This window comes from Atractosteus spatula, chromosome 5 (assembly GCF_055471065.1).
Source record: "Atractosteus spatula isolate fAtrSpa1 chromosome 5, fAtrSpa1.hap1, whole genome shotgun sequence".
In the NCBI taxonomy this organism is placed as follows: Eukaryota; Metazoa; Chordata; class Actinopteri; order Semionotiformes; family Lepisosteidae; genus Atractosteus; species Atractosteus spatula.
This window is the reverse complement of record NC_142710.1, coordinates 51,963,054-51,989,318: the sequence shown is the minus strand read 5'-3', so window position 1 is coordinate 51,989,318 and position 26,265 is coordinate 51,963,054. Positions and strand designations below refer to the sequence as shown.

The 26,265-nt window shown below is 39.9% G+C and overlaps 1 protein-coding gene and 1 long non-coding RNA gene across 2 annotated transcripts in view; one reads left to right on the top strand and one right to left on the bottom strand.

Annotated features, from left to right (window-relative positions):
• Positions 1 to 269: 269 nt before the first annotated feature.
• Positions 270 to 25,625, top strand: parp3 (poly (ADP-ribose) polymerase family, member 3). Its single transcript, XM_088916179.1, has 11 exons — positions 270 to 830; positions 4,544 to 4,748; positions 11,387 to 11,512; positions 18,946 to 19,128; positions 19,452 to 19,575; positions 21,616 to 21,839; positions 22,456 to 22,611; positions 22,928 to 23,014; positions 23,489 to 23,666; positions 23,759 to 23,905; positions 24,957 to 25,625. Exons 2-11 carry the CDS (start codon positions 4,566 to 4,568, stop codon positions 25,124 to 25,126), a joined length of 1,578 nt encoding a protein of 525 aa, XP_088772305.1. The 5' UTR covers positions 270 to 830; positions 4,544 to 4,565; the 3' UTR covers positions 25,127 to 25,625.
• LOC148835225 (uncharacterized) overlaps positions 22,395 to 26,265 on the bottom strand; it is a 48,763-nt gene continuing 44,892 nt past the window's right edge. The window contains exon 4 of the long non-coding RNA XR_016091056.1: positions 22,395 to 22,492. This is a non-coding gene — a long non-coding RNA (uncharacterized LOC148835225). The remainder of the gene's footprint in view (positions 22,493 to 26,265) is intronic.

Here is a 26,265-nt window from a genome sequence, read left to right as displayed (position 1 = left end):
TAAGAAACACAGTTCCGGAGCTCATGGGAAATACCGAGCAAATTCTTGTACAGTACTTGTTAAACATTATAGGTGTTTTTGAATTCTTTGATGGTAAAATGTCCAACAAATAAAAATGTAGTCGAAAGTGATTTCCAGGCTGATTTCGTTCATTGTGCAATGTCATGAATTATTCATTAAAAAATCTGAAATGTTAGCGCTGTCCATAGAAATAGTAACACTACGTGATAGGAGTTCGTCCTAACCTAGATTGATGCGCATGATGTGTTGGGATTTGCAATGATCTCGGGTTTGAGAATAGGATAGGGTTGTCAGCTTCGGTCTTGAATCGGGGGCGGTGGGGACATTTATAATAGTTTAAAAGATTGAAAATGTCCCAATGCTGTTGCAATGAAATAAAAAAAAATCGAAGATATAACTTTCGTGTTTCAGGCACTGTAAAAAAGACAGCAGAAATACGTACTGTACAGTAGTTACTACTGCAGTATAACTGCTCAAAATGTAGACATCGAGGAGCACTAATGTAGAAGTGGTAAAACAATATACACTCGCGAATATTTTTACAAGTTAAAACGCTCTTTGGGGAATTTGGACTTTGAAACACTAGTTTCCATTACATTAGTCAATTATACACAAATTAGTGAAGCCACAGAAACAGGCAGTAAGCCAAAAGTGTAGCCACTCCCGATGCGCTTTCATCATGCTGTCCTAATCCCGAGACGTCCTGCAGCACTTTACATTTTACACTTGAGGAGCCCAGCAACTGCAGTTCAAAACACACAGCGCAACTCAGGTGACAACCAGGGCGTGTTGTATCTCTCTAAGAACAGGTGGGTGTTTATTATTCTTTAGAAGTTATATCCAAAAAGGTTAAACTTTTTTAAAACAAAGTATCGAAACATAAAACGTAACGGGAATGTATCGTCTTCAACACTGTTGTTTTTAAAGCTGTTTTCCAGAAAACTCGCCTAGACAGCGTGTCGGTGATTGCGATAAGGAAAGGCCACGCAGTATTAATTTGAGACCGCAGTGCTGCGTAGGTCATACAGTTCTACTGCAGTACAGTGATGCTATGTCGTCTAAGCAGTGCAGTACAGTTCAATGGCTGAAATCATACAGCAAAAAATACTCCTACGAAATTAAATCACTCGTGTTAATCCTGTGAGATGTACACTGCGATATCTACAAAAATAATACAGTCACGAACTGTTTGTAAACGTGAAAGTTAGAACAATGCTTTTTCAATATTAATCAGCGAGCCGTTTATATAAACTATTTCTAAATCAATCCTGTTATCACAGGCAACGCGACGTTTACAGTTTTATATGTTTGTATGATGACATAAAACGAAACGTAAAAGTTTTGACAAAACATGTACTGTATGCACAGTATAAACAGACTGAAGCGGCAGTCTCAGTACTGAGGCATTGCTCGTGGCATGTCTGGGCAACATTGAGAGGGGAAGGCGTACAGTAAGACATCAGCACAGGATAGCTTAATAACGTTTTAGATTGAGCCCAGTGAAAGACAAAAAGAATTAAACTGCAAAACGCTCTACTACAAGTAGAAAGATCCCTAGCAAAACTTATTTTTATTTCAAAACACTGTGTTTTTGTAGGACTAGAAATACTGTAAGAATTCCATTGCATAGGTTTAATGCACTTTAGATTTTATGTGGCGCACACTCTTCTACAAATTGTTTGCTGGAGCACAAAATCTGATATTTGTAATATAGTTTTGTAAAAAGAAAAATCCGAAAATGCCTTGAAATATGCACCAGCTATTGTTAGTCTGCCAGTTTCAGTGCTTGTATTGTCTCAGACTGCTGTGCAGTGGGATCTTGTTTCCATACATTACTTGTCATCTTTTGGCTTCCAAGCAGCAGAGTTGCTGGAACTCTTCTGTTTTTGTTTCGATTATTAGGTCACCAAGCAATGAAAAAACAATATTGTTTTGGATCTTTTTATTGCCACAAAGTGTATACAATCATTACAGTTGAAGAACAATCATGAAACCTTTCAGGATCATTGAGGTCTATGGGAAATTGAGTCATGAATATGAGGCTGATGGATAACTACTGTAGGTTTAATCTCTGTACTGGATTTTTAATTAAATATTTGGAACTTTCCAAAATGTCTATTTCTGAAATGAAAGTTTCAGTAGTGTTTAATTAAACAACTACTGTTTATTCTTAGAAATTGATCTTTTTGCTGATGTACAGTGAGCCATTCTGGATAACAGATTTTAACTTTTTAATGTTGAAAGTCAGTGAGAACACTTTATATGACAAGACTATAATTTATTTAACTATTTTGAGCAGAATCTGAATCTAGTAGCACATTTAATCACACAAAATCTGACAATCAAGAATATTGAATAAAATATTCTTGACAATCAAGAATATTGGTTTACAGCCTCGCAGATTCAAATCTTACCATCCAGCATGTTTGGAGTTAAAGTGATTTCCGAGCGAGTATCCTTCAAAGAGAGATTAAGATGTTGCAACAAACAGTAAGTAGTAAGCCATTTCTAGGAAATATTTATTAAAGGAATTTCAATTGTTTTCACTCAAGTGATTAAAATAGTTTTTCTTGTAAGTTCAAGTGTATTTCATCACACTGAAACCTGCTACAGAGTTGGAGCCCAAAAGTTATCCACTTTGAAAATGCAGCTCACTTTGCTTGGTTTGCTTGGAAGAAGTGGTTAGCAAATGAATGGATGAATTTTTACAACCAGAAGGCAATTCTTGGTATTATTATTATTAATTAAAAACTATAATGCAAATTCAATCCAAATTATTTTTAATATTTGAAGCTTCACAGGTTTCATCAGACTAAAATCAGCTTCAGAATTTCATCACACCTTGTAATCGGTAACTGGGGATTACCTCTTTATTTTGTGTGTGTGTGAGGTAAAGGCAAAACTAAAGCAGTAACTGCATGCCGTTTTCTGGATGTTTTCCTAAATGCACCTGCAAAATGGTCCTCTTATAATAATAATAATAATAATAATAATAATAATTGCTTACACTTATATAGCGCTTTTCTGGACACTCCACTCAAAGCGCTTTACAGGTAATGGGGACTCCCCTCCACCACCACCAATGTGTAGCCCCCACCTGGATGATGCGCCGGCAGCCATAGTGCCCCAGAACGCTCACCACACATCAGCTATCAGTGGGGAGGAGAGCAGAGTAATGAAACCAATTCATAGATGGGGATTATATTAGGAGGCCATGATTGGTAAGGGCCAATGGGAAATTTGGCCAGGACGCCGGGGTTACACCCCGAGAAACGCCCTGGGATTTTTAATGACCACAGAGAGTCAGGACCTCGGTTTTACGTCTCATCCGAAGGACAATATATATAAGACTAGATGAGCATCAAACAAATGTATAGATTTAATTCCATATACTGTATCCTGTGTCCTGCCAGAGATGCCTGTCCAATAATTATTGCTGCAATATTTTACCAAAACAACCTTGAGCCAATCCAGATTTTTTTTTGACATGATCAAAACCCGTGGTGGCACGGTAGTTCGCATTGCCGCCCTCCTGCGCTAGGGCCCCCGGTTCGATTCCAGATCTGGGGCGCTATGTGTGGGGTTATGTTCTCCCTGTGTTCGCTTAGGCCCTGTCACGATCGCTACTCCTCCTCTTAAGGGCGCTCCAGCCCTTCCTCGTTCTACCTCATTCCCCACACCTGTTCCTTATTCCAGCCCCTCTTTAGTTCCACCTTAAAAGCCAGGCGTAGGCGTCACCCGAGGTTCCTCATCGAATCATGTTTCGTGAGAGCCCGGGGTCCTGCTGCATCTGGCTCCGTTATGCTTTTAACTTTCTGTTCCCGATTCCCCTCGCCGGTTCCGACCCGGTTCCTGTTCCCTATCCCTCCGGATGGATCGCCTGGCCATGGACTTTTGCCTCTGTTTCTGATTACCCGTTTGGATTTCCTATTTGGATTGTTCGCCCCGGACTCACTTCCCCTGGACACCTGCACTCCTTGGACATGCCCCCTGTCTCCATCCCTTCTCCTGCATGATTTTATTCCTACTGTGTCTTCACCAACCGGATCGTGTCGTCTGCATAGGGCCGGAAAGAACTGCTACGTGACAGGCCCCATTCTGGGTGCTCCAGTTTCCAGTTTGCGCATGGTGCTTGGTGCGATAGGCTTTGGTTCCCCCGCAGCCCTGAATTGGAAGAAGCGGTTAAGAAATGGATAGATGGATGAATTATTAAAAATCAGAAACCACCTCTTGATATTATCAATTAGCAATATTATTAACCTACACATAGTACGAAATAAATAAAGCCTACCTGTTCTGATGTGATATAAACATGATGAAGTTTTTTTCTTATCTTGGGACTACAAATGCACAATAACATCAAGAGTGTTAACCCCCGTGTGCATTTGTGTCTTAGGAATGGCGGGAAGTATCTTCCGCTGTGGGCAACCCAGACCTCTGAATAGTAAATCGGTTAGTGGTTTAGCACTTCTGAAAACTGGAACTTTGTTTCGCGTTTTTTACGTAAATGTTTATTTTGCAGTAACTGAAAATCGGACAGGGAGATGCCACCAAAGAGAAAAGCGGCCGCAGCTACCAAAGCTGGGGGTAAGAAAATCAAAGAGGAACCGGACGCCCCCGAAGACGCCTTTAAATCTGCGAGAGAGGCTCTGAAATCTGCCCCAAAGAAGAAGTGCAAGAGTAAAGTGGATGAGAATTGCCATCTAAGCTGGGATTCAACATCAGAGGTGAGGGCCGTTCAGTGGAGTGCGAGATAAATGTGTGCCTGTTTTTCTGTTTTTCATATTGATGTGTTGTGTTTTATTTTTCACACGGCCTGCTACACTGGTCTGTCATTGCAGTTGTAGACTCATTGCTTTCATCACACGTCCAGTTTTGGTTTCTAGGGTCCAAAATACTGCCTACTGTACATTTTCCTTGAACTCGAGTGAGTGTTTAGAATGGTGTTCTTCTAATTATTTGGTTCAGTAAAGCTTATTATTTTGTTGCAAGTAAGTATACCGTGCTCTAACATGGAATGTACCATGGTACCACTGTTATTTTCTACAAAAAAAGTTCAAATTGAGATATATACAACAGAAAACCCAATTGTTGCTTACGAGTAATACGTTTTTCTTTGTCGCACAATAGCAGAAGTAAAATGCTATTTACTTATACTGTACATGAAATATGTATTTTAAAACTTATACTCAAGGGCAAGACTCTTAATGCATTCGAGTACTGGAAGAGAAGACAAGACAGCAATTTTTTTTTTAGTTTATGGAGATAAAGAAGAATTTCTGCCTTCCCAAAAAACTGTTTTGTTTTTCTTCAGGGGATATTGCCCTGAGAGATGGAGATATTTTACCTAAATATTGTTTTATGTTAATCATGATTTGAATTCCATGACAATGTGATTTTGTGTGAAAAGCTAACTCGTACTTAGATTAGTTCCCCAGTCTGAAGAAGCAGCACTCTTAATACTGTAACTAAATATCCATCATAAGCATCTTTACCTGAAGTAGTGTATTAGCAGACTGAGCATTGTTTGAACTGCAAGTACTATTGCCAAGCTGTGTTTGAAATTCGTTACACCTTTGCTTCAGTCAAGGGTTATTTGCTTCATCGTTTACCACAAATGAGAATATATATTCTTGGAAAAGATCTCGGAATTTACAAGGGTTATATTTAAGATATTCCATATCACGAGAGTGTGACCTACAAAACAGTTGAGCCCAGCATGCTGAACAAACATATTTAATCACTGCGATTGACATGCGTCAAATGAGAGAAACATACTGTAATTTTAGTCGTGAGCACATTTCTTAGTCTGAACTCTAAGGTTCCTATTTAGGGGAAAATTCAATACAAAAAATGACATGTATTGTACCATACAGAAAAACAATTATGAGACACTTTAGATTCCTGATCAGTAACAGACAACATATGACATCCCATTGGTGTTTTGCACTAAAAATTGCATATGTTCCACAAATAATGTATTTCTTGCATTATATTGCCCTAGTTACATTTTGCTGATTCTTACTTTTGGTCCAGATCGAATTTTCCAGTCTTTTTGTTTTAGAATTAATAAATGTCCATTATCAGTTTGTGCTTCACTTGTACGCTGATTTTGTGTGAATTTCCCATATCTGCAATGTGGGTGTTATTAATCCATAAGCACAAACTTTTTACATAAGTGGAAGAAAAGAAGAGGCTGATGTTTTGTGATTTTTATTCCACTGTCTGATCCTGGAAGAGAAGGAATACAATATCCCTGAAGTTTAAATACACTTCATTATACTGTAAGTATTCCAACATATATTGTTTTTAAATGTTTTTAGTTGTTTTGAAGTATGCAAAAAGTTAAACTGCTTTAGCATATGCTGTACTGAAACCTGCAGGTTTACTGAAAAGGAATGAGCTTCATATATTTATTTCAGGGAGTATGTTACTGTATATACTGAGCTTAATAAGCTATAATAAGTTTCAGTAGCATCAGGCCACCACTTCTGATCAGTTTGAAAGCAAAGTTATTTTTAAATATTAGCCTCTCTTTGTTCATAAGAACATTTGCCTCCTTTGTAAAGCTTACGTTCTTGAGAAGATTTACAATGTAGTGCAAAACAGACTTCCTTGGTAGAATTAATGTTGAAGCCTCTCATAGAGAGATGATATCACTGTACCTTTTAGGTTACATGGGATTTTCTTAGCCAGTGCTCATGCACAAGAGAGCTCTCTATCCAATTAGAGCTGTTCATAGCTCCAAACCTTTGAATCAAACTGTAGGCCTAATCTCCACAAATATCCTATTAAGCTTAATATTCATGCCTGCTTTAGTCAGTAATTTTTTTGCAACCAGGATAAAGGCTTGAGAGGAAAACTTAATGGAACTCAAGAGATGCTTCTCAAGACTGGGGACTGAATGAAGTGGGTCGATATTTTAGTATTTAAGATTTATGTTGCAAACAGTACACTTAGTACAGGCTTACAAAAGCCAGATTTGTGCTCTGCCTCTCTCTCATTGTAGAGCATTATAAAATATTTTTTTTAGTGTGTAATGCAATGTTTAACAGTAGTCTTTACATTATATGCATACATGTATTATAACCAAATTAATCATCCATAAACTAGGAAATTCCTGCCACAAGATTTTGATTATGCCTGATTTAAACCCTACGATTATAACCTACCTGTATCATATCATAAAGCAAAGTTCATTTTGGTTCACTTCTTAAAATGTAAGATATTACCAGCTGAATTATTTTACCACAACAAATTCTCTTCTCTCAGCCCACCAAAGTTCAGATTATTTATTTGTCACAAGACCTATCAGTCCTTTATAGGTGGTGCCAATTTTGATACTTTGATACTTTAGATGTGATCTTTAAATCACACAGTAAAGTAGATATAGAACAGTAGAGCTACAAACAGAAATTGTTCTTCTTTTCAAGAAACAAACACTTAAAAATCACTGTAGATTTAACACAGTGGAGGGATTTTCAATCTTAAGGCCCCACCATGGTACACAGGAGTACTAAAGCAGACATGTTTAAACTCTGCTGCACAGTGCACAAAGACACTAAAAAGGTGCTGTTTCCCAGCAGCAATAATTGAACATATTGTATATATTTACCAGTGTACTACTACACAAAGTATTAGAAAAATCTAAATCTTGAGTATAACGTTCTGGTTTATTTGACACAGAATATGGTCATGTCATTGTTCATTATGTATTGCATGGCTTTATGTTTGCATGGAAGGCTGCAGTTCTGCATGTTGTGAATCTTGAAATCAACGTGATTTGCGTATATGGGGGATGCCCAAAATCTAGTCCTGAAGGGCCTGAGAGCTTGAGTTCAAAACAAAATGTTAGAACTATCTTATTAATTGACTGTAGTTGCCAAGTTTCCCAGGCAGGAGCAGGAGACTGAAAAAACAAGGAGTTTTCCAGAACTGAATTGTGAGATCCCTTGGTATTTGCAATTCACTATGATATGGAACAATTAATTGTTCATTAATTTTCTGTTGAGGCAAAAATGCACTATATGGTGCCTGCTTTATTTACAGATATTTGAATAAGTCACATTTTCTATTGAATTACTAAATGTTACATGTACAAATAGATGTATTACTGTACATTCTTGCCATACCTTATTCCTTTAATTAAAACGATCCTTTAAAATATTAAAATATCTTCAGGAGGTCTGAAGTTGTGTTCAGCAAGATTATTGCAACATTTAAAAAGCAGGAAAATACTGTTTAGTATTATTTATAAAAAAAGTTAACTTTGAAATTTGAGCTATCATTTATATGGAATTGCAAATTATTACCATCAATTTAGTGCTCCTTTTTATTTTGTAGCAGAAGTAGAAACAATGGAATGGCCTCATAATCTTCTACTTTTGACTTTTCAGAATGAATTGAATGACTCTGAGGATGAAGACGGGCTTATCAGTTGCCCCCAGATTAAAACGGCCACCTTAAGCCTTTTAATGAAAATTCAAAAGCTGGAAGCAGAACTTAAATATGAGAGGAGATGTAGGATCATTGCAGAAAAGGAGCTGAGACAGTGCAAAGGTATTAACCTTAACATTTACATTTTTAGAATTTCAGAACATTAGGGGTTTTGATTCATTTTCTCACTTCTTAACAGAAATGAACAACCTCATGGCACAAATGAGAGGAACAGCTAACGAGCTGAGGTCAATTCTGAACTATGCCAAGATGGGCATTGAAGATGCACAGAACAGAAATGGGAGCTCTGCTGTTGGAATAAATCAGGTTTCCGTGGCTTCACCTGAAAACGATTCACAGGTCGGCAGCTAACCAAACTATGACTTATTTTAATGTTGAACTATCGTAATATTTGTAGATTGGTGGTCACGCATTTTCCTTAAAATATGTTGACATTCCTCAAAATTATATTGTCAAATTTGTTATAAATCAGAAATCTCTAAGACTTGCAAAGAACATCAATTTTTAAAGAGATATTCACAGTCAATTGGAAGAATAGCACATCTCTCACTGACCTTACTGCAAGCCCATAGGCACCCTGTAGGTCACAGAAGTTACAGTTGTGCCAAGAGTGACCTGGCAGATTATTCCCAAACCTACTCTGGTGGGTCTCAGCCAATCAGATACTGCCATTTGGGAAATTCCAGTCATAGTTGGCTAATTGCTTGCAGAATCCAATCTTAAACTAGACTTTTGATAATATACTGGCCTAAATGTTTTTGAATATTTTGAAACCAGTGTATCATCATATTGTGCAGAGTTAAGTGTTTTGAAATAGTTTTTCCCCTTCTGCTTTTTTTTAATAGGATGATAAGTTTATTGAGCTGCCTGGAGGTCTAAAGGTGCAGAAGAATTTGTACAACAGAATTTCAACCACAGATTTCAAAAAGTACACCTCCGAACTGTTAATGCTGGTCTTCAATAGAGAAACTCTCGCTACTCATTCCCTCCAAGGCAGAAAATCCTACAATTCCAAAGAGGATTTCCAAAAGCCACCACTTCCCTCTGAAGAACTAGCAAATATAATAGGTATCCTAATTTTATTTTCCATGTCATTTTTTGTTCCTGTTAGTGCTGCCTACTGTATTGAAGTTAGTGCTGCCTACTGGCCAGAAAAAACACAATAACTTAAAATGGTTCTGTCTTTGGAACCTGGAAAACATGTAAAATAGAGGAATCTGCCTTTATCACAGTGTGGATCATTTTAAAATGTATTTTAAAATGATTTTTTAAAACAATGTAGTTCCTCTTTTAGTCCATTTAATATTCTGCACATTGAACTTTTTATTGTCACTTAAATCAGAAAGGGTTATTTTATCTTTCCCTTGAAACATAGAATATGAAATGACTCCCAGTTTTGCAATGTGTTGCAAATTAGTAATTACTGTTTGTTTTTTTCTTAAATCACAAAAATATGTAACTAATTAAAGCTTATATTTTTGTTCTAGAGCACATCAAAATAAAATTTGGAGTTGATTCAAGCCTTATAAGAGCTGCTATTAGGACAAAATTAAATAATGAGGATAAAATGTTGAAGAAGAGACTGAACAACCTGATAAGTACATAAGTTGGTGGTTAGTAGTGTTGCGTTTGTTTCCTAGCTGTAATTCTAACAATTTTCCAAAGTTTCATAAATGTACACAGAAGTAGGGAATAGTCTTTAAACATTTGCTGCACCAGTAGGTCTTCTCAATTTTATTTTTTAACATTGTAGTTATTGACATAATTTTAGAGTTACTAAAAAATAGATTTTTGCTATTTGTTCTGTATCTTTTGATGTTAAGACTATAGTGTGTATAATTACTGTACATGTGATATCGAACTATAGCTTTTTTCAGTAAAGCTTTTTAAAACGATGTGTTCTGAAATATGAGGCATTTAAGCCTTCTCTGAATAAGTAATGGAAATAAGTAATTATTAGATTTTCAGTGTTGTAATACAGTATAAACTTAGAGCCATTATCATTTCTGATAAAATGTAAATTAATTTATAAATAGAAAAGGTTAATACACGTGTAGATACATTGTATGTGTGAATCTGACTCTTCTTTCCTTACTTTTTTAGATCGAGGAAACGAGGCCACTTTTTCTTTCTGTAGATCCCTGCCTTGTGGCCTAGTATTGGCACACAAGGGCAAGGTTGTACAGGAAACAATTTACTGTGCACAGTACACACTGTTGGATACCCTGTGTGCCAAATTAAAGTGCAGATGTCCATTCACAGAAAAAAGGAGGACGTTTTTCATTTTCTGTGTTTTGAATTATTGATTCCTTTGATATTTAACAGGATGTGTTCTTCTGCTGTTTTAGACATTTTTCAACAAAGGTCCATCCATTATCAGAAAGCTGCTTGGGTTGCTGCACACCAGAGCTTAAAGAAAGGTTTTTGTTTTCTGATTGTATGAGATTGCTTGTTTGTACATGACTGTATTGTAGCTTGCTGCCAGTAATAAAGTGGAATATTAATTACTTTGACTCTATGTGCCTTTTTTAATATGGGCATTGGTGGACACTGTTTTAGGGTGACTTCTGCAAAGCCTTTGGTACTTTGTTTTGTAAATGACTATCAGGGTGAATTTGTTTTAACACGTTACTACTCTGTGCATTTCTTTGTTTCATTTGTTGAATTATGTATTGTTAAACAATTACGGCATATGATTCAAAGGGTTTAAACTTCAAGGATTGGTTTTCTGGGCAAAACGTTTAGCCAAATGTACATAGTTGGCCAAAAAAAGTATTGCTAAATGTACTTATTCTTCTTCATAGCTTGTGATCCCTCTAATGTGGCATTTTAAGAACACTGGTTATTGCATTACTGCTTTGATAAGTTTTTGTAAATATTTAATGTTTTTTTTTACTTTTTTCCCCAGATATATAATGACTGTGACTGCATGCTAAACCAGACGAACATTGGGCATAACAACAACAAGTTTTATGTTATTCAAGTCATAAAGAAAGGAAATCAGTACTATTGTTGGAACAGATGGGGTCGAGTGGTGAGTCAAAATAGCATTGGTTCTTTTGCGTTTAAAAATGATTAAATCATAAAATAGAAATATATGCCACACAAATTCAGCAATTATAAGGTTGTTGATTATAATAGGTGTAGCGGCGAGGCTTAATAATAAGGCAGAATTAAGTGTTTCTGAGCTTCCCAAATGAGGCCCCATTTCTCTGTTCATCTCTGTGGTGCAGCCACAGAGAGACCATTAGGGTGATTTAAGGTTTCCTAGGACAGCTCCCAAAGGGGGATGCACTTAGCTAAGTCTGGCTATCATGATCAATGGTCATCCACTGGCGCCTATCAGTCTAGGGAGTGCCGGATGGACATCTGGACTGCATTACTAAGTGTCAGGACTAAGTGACTCATATCTCACCTTGATCAACCAATCAGGGACTGGTAGGGCTGAGTAACCCACGTGGGACTCTGATGCCCATGGAACTTTCAGCCAATCAACAAGCTGAAGTTCCTCCAGGTAAAAACAGGCAACACAGAGAGCCTGAGAGATTCAACAAGATTCAGATTCGGGAGATTCAGTAAGATTCTGGAGAGGATTCTGTGGACTGTTCTAAAGGGAATTCAAAGGAGAATTCCAGGGCAGGACGGCCCAGGAGCAGAAGGCTCCCAAGGGCAGGACATTCTCGCAGCGCGCCTCCTGACCATCCCGAGACTCAGCCCGGACAACCACGGAACGGCCAGTGTGTCCGAGTGCCAGAACTTTCCTTTGTTCTAAGAGTCTAGAGTGGAGGTTGCCAGAGAGTAACCAGCAGCAGGCCTCGTGGACAGGTCAGAACTGTGGACAGCTGAATCACTATTCAGAACTAACTCTTCATCAGGAACGAACCGGTCCTCTTCCTGACTTGCTGGGATCCACAGTCATCTTTTCTCCTGTGCACAAACTTTGCTAGTTAAAGCCAACACTAACTAGCCGGTCAGTGAGCATCAGCAGCGCACCGTCGCAAGCCGCACAGCACAGCCTGGCACGGAGCCAGAGAGCGCGGATTGGACAGCAACAAGCCTGCAGCTGATTGTTTGTGCCTGCAGGAGATCTGAATCCCCAGAAACTGGATGAGTATTCAACTTCAATGCATTACAGCTCGAGAATTCAATTGTTATCCCAACCAGTTGATATCAATTTAATTCCTAAGAGTTATGTACTTGTTTTGAGTATCTAATGTAGAAGTTATAACCAAGTTCATTTACGAAACGGTCTTAATGAATGATATACTGAACGTATGTCCTCTTGATGTGTAACACTTCGTAACTGATTGAATATATACCTTTTGTATTCTGATAACCCTCTCGATAAGATCTGTTAGGTTTATATGCATATTCTATGTATTAATAAATTTATCCTCGTGTATTAGTACCTGTGTGTGCGCGTTGTTTGAGTTATGTCGCGTGGTTGGATTCTAAAGCCATCAAAAGAATCAACTTTGTGATTTACTGCTACAATTGATAATTGTCTCAGTAAATGCCCAAACCCTACAGAACTGGTGCCTTCAGAGAGCCACTATGATTACATATTTGGCGTCCCTGAACGGCTATGAAACACTACATTTATGGCGTCCCTGGGTGGGCGTGGCAAGACTGAAATGAATCGACCAAGCGGAATAATTCAATATAAAACGCCGCGGGTTTCATACACGACAATACAGTGTGCTGAAAGCCGAAAGGAAAAAAGTTCCCCTTGCTCTTTAAGCAGTGCTTGATTGTTTTGTGATCTTTTGCAATCTACCGGGTTGATTGCATACTTGATCTTGTGGTTTTCTGTGGTAAAACTGTGACTTCGTACTTAAAAGTAATACTCTTTAAGTTTAACGATGGTTGCTAAAAGGTCTGAATTCGAGTCGCTATTAAGCACTCTCTCTAGCAGCGGCAAGTCTGACCACGATCTCTTCCATATCTCCGTCAGCGGAGAAGCTAGAAGGATAAATCTCCATTCTCTGAGAGAGCTAGCGAAGGACATAGAGAGATTTGACCCCGCAGTGTCAGAGAATAATATCGAGAGTTATATTCAAGACCTCAGGTATAACCTGCAGTTCCTGCCAAACGCCACAGAACAGGAGAAAGTGTTTCTGGTCAGGAAAACTACCAGCAGAGCTGTACATGAGTGGATGGCTAGGCAGATGAAAGAAGTCTGTAATGACTTTGAGCAGCTATGTCAAGCACTTATCGAAGAATACAGTGCGTTTATTGACCCGACTGCCGCGATAGCCGCCGCCCTTAACATTAAGCACGAGAGAGCAGAGTCCCCTCGCGAATATTACGAGAGACTTAGACGAACTTATTTTGCAGGGCGAAATTATGAGGGTTGCGAAGAGAACACACATTTCAAGGGTTTATTCATTGCGAATCTCCACCCGTCAGTCAGAAAGATGATCTTAATGCATACAGATGCACAGACCATGAAAATGACTGATATTAAGAGATTCGCGCAGAAAGCCTGGGAGTATGATGTCCAAAGTCGCTCTGAGCAAAAAGCTGCTAAAGCGACTGTGTTCGCCGTCAGAGCCAGCAGGGTTAATTCCCCCCTGCTCGAAGGAGCACAGGCTCCTGAGCTGGCTAAGCCCCGTTCCAAAGCACTCACACAGGACCGCACCCAGCGTCCTAAGTGCCATGAGAACACCGGGGAAGGGAAAGGGCTAGAAAAGGCTGAACAAAAGGATTCAGTAGCCGCCCGCCTGGCCAGGCTTGAACAAGCTTTATTAGGACAGGGACAACCGCTCCCCAAGGCTGCCGGAAGCGTGAATGAGCTGATACTCTCCACTGGAGGAGGCGGAGACCCGCCCCCTCTCCCTCCCTCAGTCTATCTGATTGAGCGGAAGGGTTCCTGCCTGGATGAGGTCAGCCACTCCCAAGCGAGTGCTGACTCCACCCCTGAAGTCACAGAGGAAAAGCAGGAAGCTTTTACCTCAAGGCTGCCATGGGAGATGTCTTACCCAGTGAGACACTGATTGACACTGAGGTTGAAAGGTGTTTGATGTCACACGGCAAGCTCAAACGGGTTGAAAAAGAAAAGGGCATGCGACTCAGAGAGGAACCTTTGGTGGATCACCAGAAAGGCAAAGTGTGGAAACAGGTCAAGGCTCCTAAGCCTTCTGTACAGAAGGAAAGGGGGGCCAAGAGGCAGACTGTGCTCACACAGTGCCCACCGAACACAGAGGCCTATGTGAAGATTCCTTCTGTTCCCTCTGGACAAGAAATAAAAATATTTTCTTGTTCCCCGGATATACAGGGAAGTCGTGTCCCGGCTGAGGTCACAACAGCCTCCCTGCCACAGGAGCGGTGCTCCAAGCAGCCGCCTGATCCACCAGGTAAAGCACACACCTTTTACATCCCTAAAGAGGAGCAGATCTCCCCACCTGGCGATGAAAAGGAGCTTTCCCTGTGCACCCTGGCACCCAAGAGGGGTCAGGACCACCACCCTGCAGTGGTGGAAGGGATCCAGATGGCAGGAGAGCAGGTTGGTGATGTAGCCCTCGCCCTTAGCCCTGAGAGGTCCTCTATTAGTGAGGATCTGCTTGAGCAGCTGTCACAGGGCCACCGCCAGGTGCCCCTGGTGCAACATTCACAGGTTAGACAGGAGGTCCAGCTGGACGCTGAGACTACTGCGCTGTGGACACACCTGATCCCAGATGCCGATTCCCTCTGCTGTGACCCAGGGAACCTGCAGTCAGGTAACATTATTTCTCACAACTACCAGGTAGTGAGTGAGACTGACCTGATTGTTCCTGCCTCGACAGCAGGGTTGCCAACACACCCAGTCCCCCAGAAGGGACAGGGAATGAAAGCCGAGCCGGTTTTCTTACAGCCACCAGCTCAGTCTGTCAGTCTGAGTCTGACCAACAGTGGTTCACCCAGACTGGAGCTGGATGGTCAAGCCACCCGCCTGCCAGTGCAGGACATCGCAAAGAGGGGTGTCAGAATCCCCGCCTGTACTGACATGGGCCTGGTGGGTGATAGCAAGTTCGAAGACAGTGAACTAGCTATCCCAGTGCTGGGGCAGCTCCCTGAACCCCTAGCGAGGGAAGGGGGGAGCGAGCAGGTGTCCTACACCCACGCCCAGCGAACGATTGTAAACATGCCGATAGAGGGATTCCTCAATCAGGAAGTGTGCAGGGTGGACCGGAACAGTGAGAATGGGGTAACAATCTCAGATCACTCAGGTGCTCCAGATGACCACTCAGCCGAGGGTCAGGCATGCTCCACCGCTGCACCGCCCCCTGCAGGGTTCCTAGAGCACAGGCATGAACAAATCGAAAAAGCAGATGCCCTGGAAAAGGAGGAGCAGCATCAGCAGCTGCGTCAGATCTCCTCAGATTTCCAGGATGTTGGTGCCCAAGATGCCACATGGCATACTGAGAAAGACACCATGTACACGCTGCGCCAGCTTAGAAAGGCGACAGTCACTCAGAAGGAGATGACTGGGATCAGCCACCCGAAAAGACTTTTGGGAGGACTGATCGCTGCCGCCACTGTTGCACGTTTGCTTTTTCTGGTAGGTTTGTGTGCTACTGGCACTCTCACCCTGACTGCCCCAAGAAGGCAGGTGTCAGAGATACCAGAGGGTAGTGACAGACTGTATCGACAGCAGCAAAAGTTGGAAAGCTTAGGGAAAACCCTACAGGCGATTTCCTATGCAACAGGGTTAAACCTTATTCCCCAACCAGTGGACATGATTGTTGGTGTTATACAGTGGGTTTATGCTTGTGTGCAACAGGCCAGAATGTTGACACAAGACCTGTTAAGGGAGTTTAGTGCCACTGTAGCCAGTCTAGCCATGGCACAAATCCCAACCCACTTGATCCCACTCTTCTCAGTAGAGGAGTATGTGACATTAACCCCATCGCTCATAGCTCACCCAGAAGGCAATCCAAGATTGAATTCGGTTCCAAATCTTGAGATGGGTATGGCTACCAAAGCTATCCATTGGCTGTGTCTAAACGATTCACCAATGAAGGGTGTAAAGCTACTAATGGGCAGAGGGAGGTTAATGAACCCCATGAAGAGCAGGTGGGAAGTAAATGGCTGGTCAGCACACCACGTTTAACTGACACTGTGACTTGTGACAGGCATGATGCAGCTACCTAATAAAACAGTTCCTTTAAGTTCCTGAGGAGGCCATAGTACAGCATGGTAACTTAACACTGTACGGTCTAGAACCAGACAACATAAGACCAAACTTGAGGTCATGGATGCCTTCAGGTGCCACACTAAGGAATTGGATAGAAATCCAAGAAACAGTAAGCCCTGAAGAGGTACAGGTAGTTAGTTTGCTTTAATGGAACAAACCTCCAAACCACCCTAGCAGATACCCAACACAGGTGTTGTGGTTTATCGGGGGGCTGGGAACAGGAACTGTTGTTATTGTAACACTACTGCCAGGTAGCTGGATCATGACTGACAGTGTACTCTGAATGATGTACTCTCACATCAAGATGTACTCCGGGTAGCATGAATGAGTCAAAGGTAGCATGTCAAAAGAAAGGAAGTGACTTCTCCCCAAATATCTACCACAGAGGTATCAGATATTGACAGTGAACTTCCTGATGTGTAATTCCTAGACTTAGATAATGTCTCCTACCGTGTTTATACATACTCCAGATGTTATTCATCCTGTTTGTATCCAATGCTGGTTCTGGTATGAATTCTCGAGGAGTAATGTGGACATTTAAGATTAATGTTCTAATGGCAAGGGACATCACTTAACTCTGTTTTTGTTTTGAAGGCAACAACGCCTCAGGACCTCGTGACCTTCAAAAAGGGGGGATATGTAGCGGCGAGGCTTAATAATAAGGCAGAATTAAGTGTTTCTGAGCTTCCCAAATGAGGCCCCATTTCTCTGTTCATCTCTGTGGTGCAGCCACAGAGAGACCATTAGGGTGATTTAAGGTTTCCTAGGACAGCTCCCAAAGGGGGATGCACTTAGCTAAGTCTGGCTATCATGATCAATGGTCATCCACTGGCGCCTATCAGTCTAGGGAGTGCCGGATGGACATCTGGACTGCATTACTAAGTGTCAGGACTAAGTGACTCATATCTCACCTTGATCAACCAATCAGGGACTGGTAGGGCTGAGTAACCCACGTGGGACTCTGATGCCCATGGAACTTTCAGCCAATCAACAAGCTGAAGTTCCTCCAGGTAAAAACAGGCAACACAGAGAGCCTGAGAGATTCAACAAGATTCAGATTCGGGAGATTCAGTAAGATTCTGGAGAGGATTCTGTGGACTGTTCTAAAGGGAATTCAAAGGAGAATTCCAGGGCAGGACGGCCCAGGAGCAGAAGGCTCCCAAGGGCAGGACATTCTCGCAGCGCGCCTCCTGACCATCCCGAGACTCAGCCCGGACAACCACGGAACGGCCAGTGTGTCCGAGTGCCAGAACTTTCCTTTGTTCTAAGAGTCTAGAGTGGAGGTTGCCAGAGAGTAACCAGCAGCAGGCCTCGTGGACAGGTCAGAACTGTGGACAGCTGAATCACTATTCAGAACTAACTCTTCATCAGGAACGAACCGGTCCTCTTCCTGACTTGCTGGGATCCACAGTCATCTTTTCTCCTGTGCACAAACTTTGCTAGTTAAAGCCAACACTAACTAGCCGGTCAGTGAGCATCAGCAGCGCACCGTCGCAAGCCGCACAGCACAGCCTGGCACGGAGCCAGAGAGCGCGGATTGGACAGCAACAAGCCTGCAGCTGATTGTTTGTGCCTGCAGGAGATCTGAATCCCCAGAAACTGGATGAGTATTCAACTTCAATGCATTACAGCTCGAGAATTCAATTGTTATCCCAACCAGTTGATATCAATTTAATTCCTAAGAGTTATGTACTTGTTTTGAGTATCTAATGTAGAAGTTATAACCAAGTTCATTTACGAAACGGTCTTAATGAATGATATACTGAACGTATGTCCTCTTGATGTGTAACACTTCGTAACTGATTGAATATATACCTTTTGTATTCTGATAACCCTCTCGATAAGATCTGTTAGGTTTATATGCATATTCTATGTATTAATAAATTTATCCTCGTGTATTAGTACCTGTGTGTGCGCGTTGTTTGAGTTATGTCGCGTGGTTGGATTCTAAAGCCATCAAAAGAATCAACTTTGTGATTTACTGCTACAATTGATAATTGTCTCAGTAAATGCCCAAACCCTACAGAACTGGTGCCTTCAGAGAGCCACTATGATTACATATTTGGCGTCCCTGAACGGCTATGAAACACTACATAGGGATAACTACTAATATACTGTAATGTGTGCTTAACATTTAATATTTTCCTCAATTAAATCAGTAATTAAATCGCATTGCTGTACTTCAGAAATATTTGATATTAACACACAGCATCTACCCTTAGTCTGGAAAGGACTAGTTTGATTTCCGTTCTAGCCAGCTGCGGAGATTGACATACTGCTTTTATTTTCAGGGGGAGGTTGGGCAGTCAAAGCTGTCTTGTGCTTACAGCAGCCCTGATAAAGCACTGAGTGAATTTGAGAAAAAATTCAAAGACAAGACAAAGAATGATTGGAAGAAAAAGGACAATTTTGTCTGCCACCCCGGAAAATACGCCCTGATCGAAGTGGATGGTGAATCAGAAGCTGAGGTCAAGGTGAGAGAAATGAGTGGGTAAAAATATCTTCAGAACAGATGGAGTTTGTATTCAGCTTGTCTTTTTGTTCCCTGTTATTGAAACTGACAATACAAAAGCATGTATATTTTCAGATAAGGAGTTCATTGAGGTTGATCTTGTTGTTTTTAGTTTATAGGGGAGAACAATGGCAATGATTAATGTAGGCAATTACATAAACTGTACTTGTTTTCAAATAAGGTTTGTAAGTGGTGTTGACAGACTATAGGAGGCAATGTATATAAAATGCAATTAATACTTGTGGTGCTGATATAAGCGATGGTGTCAATTGCATCTAATTTCAGGTGGATACAGTTGATGGACTGAAGAAGGTTCTGCCCAGCAAACTTGACACGCCCACTAAGGAGCTCATTGAGCTCATCTTCAGCACCGATATGTTTAAAGAGGCCATGGAAGTCATGAACCTAGGTAAAGTAAAGCACATTAATTGTAGTATTCCTTTGGGAAATTCACCTGTCCATCTTTCTGTCTGTTTTTATTTGTAGGTGTGAATTTTTTAATGACACTGGAAGGTCTTGAGTATTCAAGTATTCCTTGATCTTTTTTTCAGAACAGGTTAAATAAAGGTGTATAACGTGAGGTGTTATTCCGTAAGCTTTCCTAAAGTCTTTCTAAACTTCTGAAGTGTACAGCGCTTGTGGTATTCATTGGTATTTTTTGAAAGTGTAATGGTCTATTTTAGTTCAAGTAGGTAGCTGCATCAGCATGCGTAGGCTGCAAAGGAACAAGTTAAAGATTTATTCCATGCTGAAAAGAGAAGAAAGGAAACGCAAGGTTGTGCTCACACCCGAAGAAGGCTCCACAGCTGAAACATTGTGTTTCCTTTCCTCTCTTTTCAGCATGGAATAAACCTTCAACTTGTTCCTTTATGGTCTATTTTATACAATAATATACTGTAAATGCCTGGAGAGGATGGGCAGACCAACTCTCTGCAACTTTTGCAGTGGGGGGGCAGTATGTTTGTCCAGTATGTATATTCACTTTTCTGTGTATTTGTGCATTGTGAGCATGTCATTTTTTAGTTGTATCCAAGGTGTTAAACATTTACTGTACTCAGCTACAAATTCCATTCGATTCTGGATAATCATTAAACTAGTCAAACCTACCCTTGCCCCTGAATAGTCTTTTGTCTTTCTGAATCTGGAACCAGTGAGAACCATGTATGCAGATGTCATGCCATTCTAAAGAAGTGCTTGTGGCCTGTTGTGTTTGGAATACTCAAATTTATTTGATGGATGCATATTTTCAGAAACCACCAGAATAGAGAAAAAAACAACAAATCCATGCATTGTGTTGAAAAAGTACAAATCTAACTGAGAACTAAAGATGAGACCAGTGGTCCCCAACTGTGCGCCTCAGGAATCCTACAGGTTTTGTGTCTCTTTAAAACCTCAATGGCTGTAGGTTGTGGAGAATGGATAGATATCTCCAGTTGAACTTAATTCTTGTATCCTTAATTTGATCTATTTATTATTTCTCTCGGGTGATGAGCTGTTTGTAACCCCAGGAAATAATGAAAACCTGCTGGATTCTGGACCCTGAGGGTCAGAGGTGGAACCCCCGGTTTAGACTGACAATCCCAAGACTAAAAAATCCCCTACAAAATTCGGAGGAGTTGTGTGAACTGGAACACGTCTGCAAATACTGAAAAATCCAAATTTTCAAAACTGTTTCATAAGCAAGCCCTGAAGTGTGGCCAAGCCTTCATAACGTAGAAGGCACTGACATCATGAGTGAAATATTTGAGCTCAATCAAATGCTGATGATTCAACTAAGAATGTTTAAAGTCCACATTCAGGATAGGTCTGTTATTGAAGCTGCAAAACTTATGCAAGAGGTTATAACTAATGTGCAGAAATGTTTTGATCACCTTTACATATGGGTCTTGGGTCATAGCAGAAAGCTTTTTCAAATACTTGCAATAGTTTAAACCATGGGGACACAGCACTATGACACAAAGCAGATGGAACCCTGTAGCAGTATGTCACACACAAAGCTATTTTGTTAATGTCGCCTTACTGGAAAAATAATTCTGTTACAGATACTTTGGCTTCATTCAAGAACTAGCTGGATGGGAGCCTTGGATCATTTAACTGCTACCTACCAAACAGGCTAGATGGGCTGAATGGCCTCTTCTCATTAATAAGCTTTCTTATGTTCAGAGGAGAACCACTTTTGGAAACTATTAAATTGAATAGCCCTATTTCTTTTTACTTTTCATGTTGAAACACCATTGTAATTATTTAAACAAATAATTTCTGCTATAAATTAAGATACATCAAAGTATCAGGATCAAACATTCTTCTGTCCTGGACACTGTGAACATTTTTAATAACGTATGGTGTCATACACCTTTTTTCTTCCATGGTTACTAGATTGACATCCGTGCTATACTGTGACATAGTGCTTGGCAGGAATTCAAGAACTCTTGTTTGTTTGTATGCACAGACATAAAGAAAATGCCCTTAGGGAAGCTGAGCAAGGTACAGATTGCTAAAGGGTTTGAAGTTCTGGAGGAAATGGAAGAAGCACTGAAGAAGAAGAACAAAAAGGCCTTATTGGAGCAACTGTCCTCGAAGTTCTACACCACCATTCCTCACAATTTTGGACGCAACAGGCCTCCAGTTATTGCTGATATGAGTACGATAGAGAAGAAAAAAGAGATGCTTCTGGTAAGGTAGACAATAAAGTGGCTTTATCTTGTATCTGTCTGTACGTATGACCTGTGACTTCTTTATATTAATCCATTGGAGATTTATAACTAATATGTATATTTCATTGATGCAACATGTCTATTTTTCTCTTTGCTTTATTAATTTAATGAGCAACATCACTGTTTTTCATTTTTCCATAGTTATCTAATAAAGGTATGACAGAAACTATTTAGTTTCCTACAGTAAGTCACAAGGCATGAATGGTTTGAAATTCAACTATGATTTTTGAATATTTTTATGCTCATTTTGATTAAGTATATAAAGTTCAGTAGGTGTTGTTTGCTATTGTTTTATCCCATTAACTGAAAGTATAAGAGATTTCCAATATAATTACTTAACATCATAATGACATTTTTTTTATTTTACTTCATGTTGCATATCTTTATTATAAAATCACATTACAACTTTTCATCAGTTGTCACATGACACAGTTCTTACACGGCTTAGTTTTATCACAACAATATTGTCTGCTAAAAATATATTTTACTAAAGCTAGTGACACAGATCAATGTCCATTTTGTTCAGATGCTTATAAGGGCTGGTATCAAAACTGTTGAATATTGTCTTCTTGCAGGTCTTGGCTGATATCGAGCTTGCTCAAAGTCTCAAGGCTGAAACCGAAAAGACAAAGGAGGACATGATTGAAGAGATACCTCATCCAACTGACCAGGATTATCTGTCACTGAAGTGTGAGCTAACATTAATGGATAAATCTTCCAAAGAGTACGAGGTACAGTAATACCGTTTTTTAATACTGAGGGATATTGCAAAGAAATATTAGAAAGAGTATCAATCAAGCCACAGAAAAAAATGTATACGCCCCAAAACAATTTAAAATACTGCGAAAATTACTTAAATTTAGATCCAAGTGAAGACAAAGCCAAAAGTTCAGGGGACTTAAAGTTCTATTCAAAGAAAGTAAAATGATGCACTTACAGTAATGTCCCATGTGTGCTTACGTCTATGATACTGTCAGTTTAAATGTGCTTAGTATTAATCATTATTAATATTTATTACTAATATTAATCAGTATCTTATTCTTCTAGATAATAGAAAACTACCTTAATGCAACAGCAGGAAATTGGAGAAGGCCCACCATTCTCAATGTATGGGTGGTAAACAGAGACAAAGAGGTGAGTTTTTTTCACACACAGTTTGTTATACAGTCTATTTGGGATCATTCTTATTGGTGATACTTCAGAATGACAATGTATGAATGACAAACTCAGACAGATTAAAGGAACTGAATCTTTCTAGCCTGGAACAGAGAAGATTATGTGAGGACTTAATCCAGGTATTCAGATTCAGGCAAGGCATCATTGGCTAGGTCATTCTTCTAGTGGACTAGTAATGCAAAGACCTGGGAATAGGAACCAGGAGACATTTCCTTACTGTAGTAAAGGGCTGTAGTGCTCCGGAGCCAGATCCCTATCTATATTGTTGAATCCAACTTAATAGGATTCTTTAAGAGACAGGTTGATGGAGTTTTTATATCATTAAGCTACTTCTTAGATGAGCAAGAGGAGCTGAAAGGCTACAAATGAGACATGATGGACTAATGCAGTAATACTTGAAACCGATGTTAATGGTGCACGGTCTGTTTCTAGGCAGAGCGCTATGAAGAACATGATGCGCTGGAGAACCGCCGCCTGCTGTGGCACGGCACAAACATTGCAGTCGTGGCAGCAATTCTGAAGAGCGGCCTTAGGATCATGCCACACTCCGGTGGGCGTGTCGGGAAAGGGATTTACTTTGCTTCGGAGAATGGGAAATCCGCAGGTTACGGTAAGGCTAACTTTCATGTACTCTACCAGACCTCTTGGAACTGTAAAGAAATGGACACGATTTTTAAATCTTAAAAAATGCATTCTTTGCAGTTGGCACTACTTCCAAATCAATTGGCATCATGTTACTCAATGAGGTGTCACTCGGGAAGGAGTACACCATTACTAAGGATGACTGTTCTCTGAAGAAACCTCCAGAGGGTTATGACAGCGTGGTGGCACGAGGGAATACAGAGCCAGGTAAGACACTTAAGATGTGACCGTCATTATCCTTGAAGCACAAGACGAATTATTGAGATGGTGTGACTCTGAATTTGTACAGTACATTGTAAAACAGCACTCACTCACCCATGTGTTTCTAAATATTGCATAGGTATTACTGGGACAAAGTTTATTTTGCATTCACATATTTGACAGTGACGGCTGATTCAGAAAACTATTAACACAGAAAACCTTTGAAAAATTATCTACAAAGCTTAGTCATGGCTGTATAAATTAGGTGAAAATGCCAGTTGTGACAGTTCAAATAAAATCAGTAAGGTGCTGACTCTTCCTGACACTGTTATTAATAGACAAAACGTTTGGAAAATGTTTCATTTTAAATCCTGCTATTGTGGATGCTATTTTTCTAGAGACCATTTACAGTGGTCAGTCCTAGATTCAATTCCTCTTGGAGTTACACTTTTTACGGCAGTTTTAAACTAGTGCTAAATGACTGCTCTAATTCTGATTTTTAAAATAAAAACTAAGTATAAGAAGTCATTAGATAAAATGCTTCTAGTGAACCCTATAAAATATAGAATTGCCAGTTAACTTTTTTGTCATTTGGAGCAGTTGTTAATTTTTTCCTTTTGGCTCATGGCTACAAACACTGTAGCCGCACACAGGGAAAATTAGGAAGCGTACGTAGACTCCTCTGACTCCGCCCACCTCACCTTCAAGCCACTCCCCTTGTGTGTCACCTTTAGGTGAATCCCAATTCCAGGGGGGTTGGTGATGTGACCTAGGATCAAAACTGTGATCTCTGGATGACAGAGTTTAAGCAGAGCTCCTGTTAGGTTGATCTACTGTACTGTACTAATGCTGAAGTAGATGCTTTCTCACCTTTTAACAAATATTTTACAGTGCTAAGGACAACCCCTCTTTGAAGAAGCCATTCTAAGGGTCTATATATTTCTATAGAGAATGTTTTTCCAAACTGATTTTAAGACATTTTACAAGAAATATCTGTTTTTATTTGTTCAACATGAACCCTGTAGTGTGAGCTGTCTTATATATTTTCACCTTTTAGATCCTTCTATGGACACCTTCATCACATTGGATGGGAAGAAAGTAACTGTGCCACAAGGGAAGCCCATTTCCCAGTCTCTCTTTAGTGACAGTTATTTCTCTCAGAGTGAGTACCTCATTTACAAGGAGAGCCAGTGCCGCATTCGATACCTCTTGGAGCTGAAATTTTAGGCATGGCAGTTTGAAGGGAATGAATGTGTCCTGAAAAATTAGCTGTGTCTAGGAGTTCCAAAAACCTTTCTTTCCAAAGAACACTATTGTGCCTCCTTTTAAAGAAGGATGTTTGAAAAAAAAAGCTGAAGTTGAATGTTTTTGTCTTTTATTGATGTGTGTTTAATATAATTTAGTAATAATTTGACATTCTGGGAACTTGTAAAACAGGTTAGTATATATTACTGGTGATTTAGTAATGAATAATTCCTTTGATTTCCTAGGTCTTTGCATACTTGCACTGTAGGTTGAATGTAAAAGGTGTAATTGATTTGCCTTTTCTCCTCTCAATTGCCTTTTCTCGTATGAAGCAAGATGCTATCATCTTTTGCACTTAATGTATACTTTTTATTGATGTGCTGTTCTAGCAGGGTTCCTGTTGACCTTTGCTTTGGTTAACATTTTGTGCCTTATATTCCTAGTGTCTCTACCCCGGCAATAAAGTCAACATGTTTGAGTATATTTCACTACTGTTCTTCTGTTTCCCTTCAAGAAAATGTCCTTCAAATTTTGAAAGTCTTTAAGAATACTCCAGCTGATCCAGCTTCTCATTAAGTGCAAGAATGGACTTGCCCTGTCCAAGTGATATGATAGTCCTTTCATCTTCCAGTTCTGTTTAGCAGCAGAGACTACAGTAAAATAATTTGTTTCATTTGGCCAGATTGTGATTTAGTTGTAGAACCTACTAAGTAAAATATCAAAAGTAAGAATTTACTGTAGACTGAACATACTGTATACTGTAAGGATATACTGTAAGAAATATGAAGTATATAAATATACTTTCTACATTGGAATGGACTGTCACAGAGAAAGCACTTTTGCCTTTAATCACGTGAGAAAAAAAGATTGTGTTAAGTTGTACTTACAATAGTAATCTATACAAAGAGAAATAAATAGTTTGCTGTCATACTCTTTTATTTGTTCAGGAATGTACAAGAATGTACAGTGTCAGTACAAGACAATGTACAAATATACTTGTGCTTCGTACTTCTTGTACAAATATTGGACAAGACATTACATGTTAGCAGGTATTTGGCCTGTTCTAGCCATCTACACAAAGACACATACACATTACGCACAATTGGTAGACTGCATTTGGT